At 36.9% G+C, this 11,411-nt stretch overlaps 1 protein-coding gene across 1 annotated transcript in view; it reads right to left on the reverse strand.

Annotated features, from left to right (window-relative positions):
* Positions 1-248: 248 nt before the first annotated feature.
* The window catches only part of Usp38 (ubiquitin specific peptidase 38), a 21,992-nt gene continuing 10,829 nt past the window's right edge, over positions 249-11,411 (reverse strand). Inside the window, exons 6-10 of the mRNA XM_013029541.1 lie at positions 9,886-10,079; positions 8,654-8,747; positions 6,220-6,326; positions 3,733-5,092; positions 249-1,464 (exon numbers count right to left, since the gene is read on the reverse strand). Coding sequence (XP_012884995.1) covers positions 1,303-1,464; positions 3,733-5,092; positions 6,220-6,326; positions 8,654-8,747; positions 9,886-10,079 — 1,917 coding nt within the window. The 3' untranslated portion in view covers positions 249-1,302. The remainder of the gene's footprint in view (positions 1,465-3,732; positions 5,093-6,219; positions 6,327-8,653; positions 8,748-9,885; positions 10,080-11,411) is intronic.

An 11,411-nucleotide genomic window follows, 5' to 3' on the forward strand; every position in this document is an offset into this window, starting at 1 on the left:
CTTCAGAACAAGGGACAAGCATGGATAAGTTAAAATCTTCAGGAAAAAGGATATTTGGGGTAATTTTTGAATTGTGCTACAATCAAGACCCAGGAGACCTGACCTATTTCTAGTATCCTGGCAAAATAAATAAATAAACAAATGTGGGATTGGACCATCTGGCATTTTAACATTCTTCCTGAAACTATGATATAGAAGTAACCATAACACACAACTTGAACAACAACAACAAAAAATCTCAGATATACAACTCTAAAAATACATTATCGATGTTTTAATGTTTTGAGGATTAAGTAACATATGCAAAAGGTTTTTACTCAACTAGGTTAATTTCTTCTGAATTTTTCTAGGAGTTAAAAATTCACTATCACACTTTGATTTAGAACCATTAGACTTTACTTCTGGAAAAGCTAATACCTTTCAAAAAGTTGTCATTTTAATGTGAGCACAAAATTACTTCCCAACATTTCATTTTTAACAAAAAATTTTCTGTAGCCAAAGATGTCTTTCTGAATTACGATACTGCAAGGCACATAAACAGCTCGCCTCCTTCAGCACACACACAAGACACAAGCTCCCTGAACAGAACTTTAAAATCCTCCAGCCATTAGAAACACTACAAAGTTAGCAACTTTTAGATAAAAACATTGCTCCTATGGGACCATGCACCTTTCTTAAAATCAATTCAGTCCATATGTATAAATATCCCTTTTTAAAAACATCTGTCCTTGAAGTGTAGAAACAGGGACACCGAAGGCAGACTAAACAGAAATCTGAGAAGTATGATAGCTTGGTACGTTTTATGTTATTGCCTTCATTGGAGACTGGATCCTCTCTAGTATTTTCAAAGACTTGAATTAGAAAATGGGTAACTACATCAGAATAAAGGACTTAAAAAAACAGTATTTCTCTTATTTCTGGAATCAATTCTATTATAAAGAAATGCAAATGAATTATATTTTTTTTGGTTCAGTAAAACTGAATATAGACTATTTAAATAATTCTACCAAATTTAATGCAGCTTAATTAGGGACCAGGTACACTTTTTTTTTCTTTCAACATTTTTGGTCAAGCATATTTAACCATAAATGGAATTTTAAGAGGTAGATTTTTTTCCCATGATGCATTTTGTTAATAAATGTATTGTCCAGAAAATAAAAACAAGCACTGAGTGTGTTTTCTTAAAGCATAGGGGTCTAATGAAAAGAAAAATAAAAGGTAGATCTGGTCTTTGTTACAGTCTGACATTTAACAGCCATGGTATTGGATGCTTTTTGACCAATGCATTTTGGGCTCCCAGGGTCAAAACACGAGTCTGCCAACTGCATTAAATCCGCCTCCCCCTCCTCCACCAGTTGGCCCACAGCTTCCTGGTGGATCGTTATCGTCAAATCCATTGGGCCGGAATGAACAAGAGGCAGATGCAGCTTGGAGGGCCCGGGCTCGAGCATTCAACTCTTGTTCCTAAAATTAAAGTGATTTTTATGAAATTAAAATGCTAAATATAATAGATGGATATATCACACATACCAGTATTCTAAAATTGTCTGAATCCTTAATATGTGCTCTTCAAACTCAGTAACTTTTACAATATCGAGTAACTTTTGGCAATATTGGTATTTAAGACACTTACCCCAAACCTCCTAAGGTTATAAGTTAGCACTGGAGCAAGACAAGCAGATTACAAAATCTTCACATAACTCTAAGAGAACAGCAGGTCCTACATACACCACTCTGTTTCTTTTAAAAATTCTTATTTCAATTTTGAAATGGCACGTATTAATTATACAAGGGTGTTTTATGTGACTTTTTTTCTCTTAGTGGCACTGTCTCTACCACACCCCTGGCCTGTTTTTGCTTTGGTTATTTTTTTGATAGTGTTGTGCTAGATCTATAATCCATCTACCTATATTTCCTGCAGAGCTACTATCAAACATGTGCACCACCACACTGACATTTAGGTTGAATGAGTCTCACTTTCTCAGGCTGGCTTTGAAATTCACCTTCCTGATCTTTTGCCTCCAGAATAGTTAGAACTATAGGTACAAGCTACTATGCTGTTTCAGTATTTCATTTTATAACAGAGAAAACTGAAACCCCTAAGATGTAAAACCTATAGAAAACATTACAGCTCCTGTAAAACTCTGTAATACACAAAATGAATTCTTTACAGAACACAGAGTTAAATGGCTACCACAATGGACTGTGCATCGACGGGGGCTTTGTGGAAGTGATGGTTTCAGTAAAAATTGTAAATCAGAGAAGCCTGGATTTTTCTTTCTACCCTTTGCTTAAGATACTTCTTAATAAAGAGTACAACAGCTCTTCACCTGTAATTCTAGCTATTCAAGAAACTGAGATGTGAGGATTGCAGTTCAAAGGCAGCCACAGTCCAGACAGTAAACTCCTTGGGACTCTGGTCTCCAATTAACCACTAAAAAGCTAGAAGTGGCACTGTGGGTCAAATGGCAGAGTCCTAGCCTTGAGGGAAAAAGCTCAGGGACAGCGCCCAGGCCCTCAGTTTAGGCTCCAGGGCCAGGATCAAAAAAAAAAAAAAAAAAAAGAATGAAAAAAGTAAAACTGATTTAAAGAAATACTGGTAAGTAAAATAAAGCCTACTACCTTATAGTAATACTTAAAATTCTTCCCTACCAGATCAATATGCTTAGCGCTCCAACTGCAGAAATTAGTTTCTTGAGTTTTAAAATCTACCTCTCGCTTGCTAAATGTAGTATCTTACTCAAACATAGATAGCTTATGCATTTTCAAGTCCGATCAATCTGAGTCATACTGTAAAATTTTGTTTCAATCTTATCCTTTGTTCCTCATTCTTACTCTCCTGTCTTTGAGAACCAGTTGATTAATAGTGCTCATATTGCTACCCTCATAATAAGCCATCCTGAAAATACTCAGAATTTTGAATTAGTCTAAAGTTTGTGTATTCTTTTAGAACATTTCTATATTTCTTTAAAATGTATCATGAATCATTTCTGGATATTTTGTAATGTTGCTTTTGAAAAAAGAACTTAAAAATTTGTAGTGTCATGGCTTATTTCTTCTCTTTGCCTATATTTTTAGGAAATCTACGGCTTTCAAACACATTTTTTAGAAACTCATTTAAATTCATAAAATTACTTGAGCTATCCAATCACACTTCTCATTATTTGCTTTCCCATAGTTTAATCTCTAATTTGTTCTTGGTTCTTTTTGATAGCAAGTTAGCAAGGCCTAAATTAATTTGAAGAAATGTTTGAAAAAAATATATTCTTGAATAAATTCATCTATAAGACATGTTTACTTCAGTTTTTATTTACTGCTCTGATTTTGTTGTTCAGATCCTCAGAATTACAAGTATCCTTTCTTTGCAGATCCATCTTTTAGTGTTCTTTACCTTAGCCATCTGAAGGTCAGTAAGACTTTAGAATACTGACTCAAAGAACTTGCAGGCATTAGCACCATTGGCTGTTGTTTCCTCTGTGGCTGAGACAGGAGAAAGCAGAATACTTCCATTCATTAAACTTTCTGCTTCCCTATGACACGATTGTATCATCTTTCCTAATGAGAAGCACATCTTTTGTAATGAAACCCAAATGTCTTTCACATTGTATCTAATTGATACTTTTCATAATGCACATGAGGACAATTCAGTTACACAGGTTGAATTCATTTCATGTGAATCCAGACTTAGGCACCCAATTAACTGTCAGTTGTTCAATATCTTCCATAACTTACCTGTAAATATAGTTTATTGTCTTTTGTTATAGCATCCATAAGTTCTTTCTGTAGAGGTGGATCTCCATTTACCCAGAGTCCACTGGTTGGATTATTACCATTTAAACTACCAGTGCTATTCTGTTTTTTATACAAAAGCACATAAGCTGTGTCTTTTGGAAACCTACTCGTAATTTTCTGGACTGATTGAAATGAAGTAAATGTCACTCTGCTGTCATTAAATAAAAACCATTCTTTTGACATTTCCTTATTTTCTAAATCCTGTTCCATAACAGCAGCAGGGCCGTCTCTCCCTCGTAAGTGATTCTGGGAGGGAGTTAACGCCAGAGGTTCGGGCTGGTGGCACATCTGGAGCGAGGCCTCTGTGCCTGTGGTGTTTCTGGCATAGGAGTAATAATGCCCGCTCTCAGAGGACACGCCCGAATGGACCACAACAGAACTCAGTACGTAGGGCACCAATTTGGGGCAGAAAGTTTCTTCGGACCCAGAAGGCTTTAGTTTTTTAGCTATGTTCTCACTAGCATCGGTGAAGTCAACATCTACAGACCAATTTTCTGACAACGAAGAAAAGGAAGTAGTTCTTTTAACTGGCAGTTCCAAAACCAGTGGCAGTGACACATTGTCTAAAATTTTTCTTCTCACATGATATTTCTGATCATACGAAAATCTCAGGAGAGTAAGAATAAGGTATTCAGGTTCCTCCGTGATTTGCATAGTTTTCTCAGCATTCTGCAGAGAGGCACAATTTTCACAATAATATTGGTTGTCACCAGTGAGAATTTCTGGAGCCAAAAAATAATTTAGTAAGTCAGTGACGGAAGGTGTGATTTCACCTCCGAGTTTCTGAGGTACATCTTTACTCACAAGAATCTTGGCAGATTCATTAGGGACAGAAGTGTTTTCAGGACAGTGAAATTCATTAGAAGGACTGCTTATTCTTTCATTCAGAACGGAGTCACAGACAAAGGCAGCTGTTGCTGGATTATAAACTACAGCATCTTCTGAAGGACCAGGTACACTGGCACACATCAGGCTGCCATCTTGGGCATGGGCTAATGATGCTGGGTCTTGGAAAGATAAGTCTTCCATGGATGGGGAAGGACAAAAGGCCAGTGAAAGATCTGTGAAGGCTTCCACTTTCTGCGAGGTGCTCCTGCAGTTCAAGCAACATATGTGAGTCCTTAGTTTTCCTCCAAACATTTTTTCTATTAAAGTCTTCTCACTCTCATTTGTGCAAGAGGCTTCTGACACGACAGCCGCCTTACTGGCTACGTCTTGCAAAGATGTTTCTCCACACCCCAGACTCTCAGGCGGCCTGTGGGAGGACTGAACTTTCAAGATCTTTTCTTCTTCATGGAGTCTACAGAAGAGGATATTGTTATATAGTTACTTCACTTATGTTTATGTGACATTTCTTTTTAAAATAGTAGTGGCTTACACCAACAGTCATGTTAGTGTCATCAAGTAGAGTACTTCATTAAAAAAAATTAAGTTTCTTCTCTTTTAATCAAGAAAAATACCGAATAGAGAATACAGAAGAAAAGTCATGGTTTATTACTATTGTATGTTCCGATTTTGCTTACTTCATTCAATTTCATAGCATCTGTGACATTACATTAATTATGCACATCCCCTGTCTTATACATTTGTCTGCTTGGCACCTCATAAAAGTCTGACACAAAGCCAACATGAACACACTCTCAGCTGCAAGGAAGGAAGGCTGCCTAAGCCAAGCCCAGCGAATTACTAGCCATCTGTACAATAGAAGGGAGTGAAGTTGGGGAGATACAAAGATAACTGGTTTTATTACTAATGAAATGGTAAGGACATAAAATTACTCAAACCCTTAAATATAGATTAATACAGTATACATTACAGTAGCTCTTAAACCTCTTGGTCCCCAGCTCCTTTATGTTCTTAAAAATAACTAAGAAACACAGAGCTTTTTTAAAAATGTGGGCTATATTTATATTTACAGGTAGTCACTGATATTGAAAAACAAGGAAATATTTAAATATTAAAAAAAACTTAAAATAGTAATAAACAACACATTTTGAACGAAAGTTGTATGTCTTCAAACCACAAATATTCATGGGAAGAATGGCAGTGTTCTGTATTTTTCAAGTACTTCGACTATCTGGTTTCACAGGGTGCAGCTGGGTAAGTGCACATGTGCTGCATTCGTGCTACTGCTCTATTTTTCAGATGAAGTGTATGAGGAAAAATCTGGCCTCCACAGTTATAGAATCAGGAAAGAAAAGACCACACAGATTCCAGAGTGTTTTGGAAACCTATTACTCTTTGATTAACAGCCTAAAGATACTCCCAAAAGGAACCCTAACAAACAAAACAAAAACAAAAAACAATAAATGTGAGGGTACATTAAAGATCAATACTTAAAATGTAAAATGTTTGCCTCATGTTAAATAGAAATAGACGGTTATGAGAAAACATAATTGAAATGAGAAGTTTAAAAACACTTCGTACCTGTCTAGCAGAAACCTGAGGTATTCAGAACAGTCTTGCTGCGATCTGGGCGTAAACCACGGAGGTCTGGAAGCCTCAAAGAATATCCGAGGTGCGTACGCTTCCCTCTTTTGACAGCAGTAAAGAAAATACAAGGAAGGAAGTGATTCTTTACAGCATCTTAACACATAATGCTCAATAACAACTTCTCAAATTGTATTCCGGCTTTATAAAAAAGTGCCATTGTGGGGGCAACTCAGAAGCACATGGAACTAATTAGGAGTAAGTTTAGATCATCTTCTGCTAAAACTCTGCACTCTCCAGAGCTGAGACTTCAAAAAAGGCCATTCAGCTAAAAGAGTGGCAGAAAGAATTATTAGAATCCAGGTTTTTCTAACCATACAATGTTCCTGACATAATCCCTTTATGACAGTCATTTGTTATAACTGCATCACTTTGGAAAAACCAAATCTGAAAAAGAAATGCTGACGAGCCTATTTTATAGGTGAAGTAATAAGGGGAACAAGTATAAAGCCATGCATTACTACTGCAATTGAACATTTCTTGACTGGGTACATGTCATAATGTAGACAGGTTAGTGCACCAGTTAGGAACCTTGCTCTATTTTTTTCCTCTCTTCTCTTCTCTATTTAGAGTAGAGAATCTCAGCTGAGTTATACCTCAACTCTTCAGTTAAGGAAAATTTTACCCAAGTTAGGGCTGTTGTGTGGCATTCTGAATAAAGAAAGCGTAGCGTATTGACTGCGCAAAGGCCCCATGCCCCCCCATTCACATCCTCAGCCCACTCACTACTTGTCTGTATGATCTGACAGAAAAACCTCAGCTTTTCTTTTTCTTCTCTCTCTCTCTTTTTTTTGGTATACTTTATTAGGGATATACTTTATTAGTCAAATTACTGATTTTGAGGATTAGGAGATAAAAGACTGATCAAAAAGGTTTACAAAATTTAAATGATGACTTTTAGCTTTATTAATTATATAAAAAGATTTTTAGAAGGTTGTATGTATGGAAGTGTCAAAACTTCCCTTGTCTAATATATGCTATAAAAATATATTTTTTATTGTTTAAGCAAATCTGTTGGTTTTGCTAATGGAGAAAGTTTCACCTTGGGCTGGGAAGGTGGCTCAGTGGTAGAGCGCATGCCTTGCATGCATGAGGCCCTGGGTTCGATTTCTCAGCACCACATAAGCAAAAAGAAAAAAGCCGGAAGTGGCGCTGTGGCTCAAGTGGTAGAGTGCTAGCCTTGAGCTGAAGAGCTGAGGGACAGCGCCCAGGCCCAGAGTTCAGGCCCCACGACCGGACCCAAAAAACAAACAAACAAAAAAAAAGAAAGTTTCACCTGTGACAGAACAGAACTTTAGTTTTCCTTTGGTCATCTCTTTAAGGTGTTTTCTCATAGCTCTGACTGGGAGTTAATATAGTATATACATCATTGTTATGGTTTGAATTTGAAACTTCCCTTCAGAATCATGTGTTGAAAGCTTGCTTGGTTCCCACTTATGGAGCTATTTTGGAAGCTTTTGGAAACTTAGGGAGGTGGACGTAGCTGGAGGAAATAGGTGACTGTAGATGGATCCTTGAGGGTAACCTGTCCCTGGCTCCTTCTGGTCCTTTTTTTTTTGGCTGGTAGACAGGGATTTAGATGTTCCCATCAAATAAATTCTATCAGTCCTGACACTCTCTTCCAGCTATACTTAGTACTCTCCACTACCTCTGCAGGACAATAGCAACTACAGCAAAACACAAAGAGTATGATACATATATATACATGTGCATATGTATATAAATAAGCATGAATAACTATAAAAAGGAAAGTCTGAGACTCATCTCTAGTTAACTAGCAAAAAGCTGGAAGTAAAGTGTGGTTCAAGTGGTAAAACTTCAGCCTTGCACTTTTTTTTTTGTCGGTCCTGGGGCCTGAACTCTGGGCCTGGGCGCTGTCCCTCAGCTCTTCAGCTCAAGGTGAATGCTCTACCACTTGAGCTACAGCACCACTTCTGGCTTTTCCTCCTTATGTGGTACTCAGGAATTGAACCCAGGGCCTCATGCATGCAAGGCAAACACTCTACCACTGAGCCACCTTCCCAGCCCCAGCCTTGTACTTTTTAAGCCAAGTAAGAGTGAGAGAGAGGTTGGAGTTCAAGCCCCAGTACTGGCACAGAAATAAAACATAAAACAGCAGTTTGACATAATATTCATATACAAGTATGGGAAGCAAAGGAAGCAATAAACGCTCGAGGTATGTTCTATTATTTAGATATTTTAGACAGTATCTTTAGAATGTCTAAGTGATGCTATCTTGAGAAAAAATATGGTATGCAGTTTGATCAATTATAGATGTCTCGTATAACATTAAGTTTGATAAATTACAGATTTCTAGTATAACATGAACACACACACACACACACACACACACACACACACACACACTCACCTGTGTGTGAGCCAAAAAGGCAAAGAGATGTTGTAATTTTTTCATTAATGAATTACACCCATTTAGATTTAAAGACAGTACTTGTCTTCTGAAACTGAAAGAGAATAAGATAGTGACTTTTTCTGTGTGTCTGCACATGTACACATGGGCTTTGATGTTTTTCAGGGGTAGGTCAAGGAGGGTTTTGAGGTAGTGCATCACTATGCAGTCCCGGCTGCCCTCAGACACACCAGCCTCCTACCTCCTCACCCTTTCAAGAGTTTACAGGTGTGTATTACCACATCCAACTAATTAATATTGCCACAGAATAAAAATGTGCTCTTTGAATTGCTCTTGGCAGTTATAACTGCTTAGTCTTTGCACTCTGTCATCTGTAAAGTGAGATAGCTGGCTAGCTGACCTCTAGTGGTGAGAAATGGATTATTTCTTGTCATGCTTGCAAAAGTACCTTCATGCTCACGGTAAAACCTGGGGCCAAAAAAGAAACTATAGCCAAGACTACATACATCTAATAATTTATGATTCCACTAGGCAGGTGTAACAAAATCTTGGAATTCAATTTGAAAGTACTTTTAGACAAGTTCCATGAATACTCAATTGGTACTGAACATTCCAGCCATGTTTTTGCATTTAGAAACAGTTGGTCATGATTTTATGCCTTCACAAACAACATTTATATAACTTACATTCCCTGTTTCCTTATTGCTTAGTTGTGAAGAAAATAGATCTGAAAATGAATTAGGAAGAGGCCAAAGGAACTATCATTTGAAGTGGGAAGGAGAGCTTAACTTTCTCAAATACCAACAACGAAATTGATCTGATAAATACTATACCTACAAGCAGATAATATGTAACATCCTCAAAAGATTATATAGGTTGAAAAAATATAGTAGCGTAATAGAAGCAATGATATGGGATAATAGCTAAAAATATCTGAAGAACACAAACTCTTTGTAATAGCTTCCATCAGTTCATCTGTTAGATTTGTAAACATCAAGTCATGATAATTATAAAAACAGTGACAATGTATTAAATATTACGCACGTTAACTTTTTACTAGTTCCTGCTAAGCACCAAAAGCAGTTCCATTTCTGAATAAGGAAACTATATGGGAATGTTAGTATTTGTGCAATTTATAAGAAATAATGTATAGACAATCCCTCCCATCTCATGGTTCATCAGTGTGTACCAAGTTCTATAGTTAAAATGAAAATGTTCACATTCAAACTTACTCTGTAGCCATAAACAGTGCTTGGAGAACACTGTTCATATAACATGTGTTTCCTAGATTAATAAGACCAGTTTTCCCAGTTTCAGATTTTCCAGAAAGTCTAGACAAGCAAGATGCCAAAGAATTGGATTGAGAAGTCCAGGCACATTGGTTGAGAATCAATTTAATCTTCTCTTCACTGGGCTTAGCAAAGTCCTGTGGATCACAAAGAGGAATAACAGTTACAAAGCGAAGTAGAAACTATTTTCTGTTATTAAAGTGACATTACAAGGAGGGTTGTCTACTGACTAAGCCTTAGTTTTGATATCAATGATGTTACTTAGTTATGAAAAATGAAATTATATTGTATGGCAAAATAAATGTCTCCTGAAGTCAGTTCACCAAGAACTTAAGAACCAGGAATTCAAGCTACATTTGTAATGTGGTTTGCCAGCTAACAACAAACAAAAACTAACAAAATAAAACTGAGAACAGAGTCAGTGCTACTCTTTAGAAGCAGTAGAAGACAGACTTAAAGTAGCACATAATTAAATAAGCTAAATATAGCTGCTTTCAAATTTTGTGATGATATTAAGAAATGCCTTTTTTCACTCATTAGTAATAATTCTTAGAAAAATAATGCAAATTAAGGGATGGAAACTGAGAGCTTCTTAGCACAGTGACTTTTGACTTTGAAAAATAAAACCCAATTTCATGGTTTACAATCTAGATAATTATTACAACAGATTCTTCTTCTGACTTAGTGAAGTGTAAGCTAATGAAATAAGAAGAAATGTACATGATTTCAAGCATAAAGAGAACAATGGAGAATAAAAGTTGGTAAAACCACATATACTCAGATCATTCACTTTCCTAAATTGTTACTACCACCTGGTACTTAGACTTTAGAAAACCAAACTTTGTTCTTCCTTTCATTTTTTTCTAAGACAAGGTATTCACATGTAGCTCAAGCTCATTTTCAACCTGGCTGGCCTTAAACTTATGATCCTCCTATCTTAGTCTTCTAGGGGTTGGGATTAAGGTATGTACTACCATGATCTGCTGAAAATGTACATTTTATGAAGACAGTTAAATATCCAGCCTCTTTTTTTCCTTCTGTTTTCCCCTTCCCTCCCTCCTTCCTTCCTCCTTGTGTGTGTGTGTTTGTGTGTGTGTCTATTTATGTTTTGTGATGGTACTCATGCTCTTTCTGTTTTCTTGCTCACAGCTGGTGTTCTACCACTTGAACCATGCCTCCTTAGTTCCAGCATTTTGCTGGTTAATTGGAGATAGAATCTTGTGGAGATCCTCCAGGCCTGTCTCCTGAGGCAGCTAAGATCACAGATGAGCCACCAACACTGTCCAAGAAAGCATTTTCTATTCTCCAGTCTAAGAGTGAGAGGCTAACAGGTTGAGACCAGCCCAAGTAGGAAAGTTCAAGAGATGCTCCCTTAAAAAGTATCTAGCAAAAGCAGAGATGCAGATGTGGCTCATGTAAAGTGCCTAGATAGTGATGAGTTCAAACACCAGTACTGTCAAAAAAAAAAA

Source organism: Dipodomys ordii, unplaced genomic scaffold (genome assembly GCF_000151885.1).
Source record: "Dipodomys ordii isolate 6190 unplaced genomic scaffold, Dord_2.0 Scaffold119, whole genome shotgun sequence".
NCBI lineage: Eukaryota > Metazoa > Chordata > Mammalia > Rodentia > Heteromyidae > Dipodomys > Dipodomys ordii.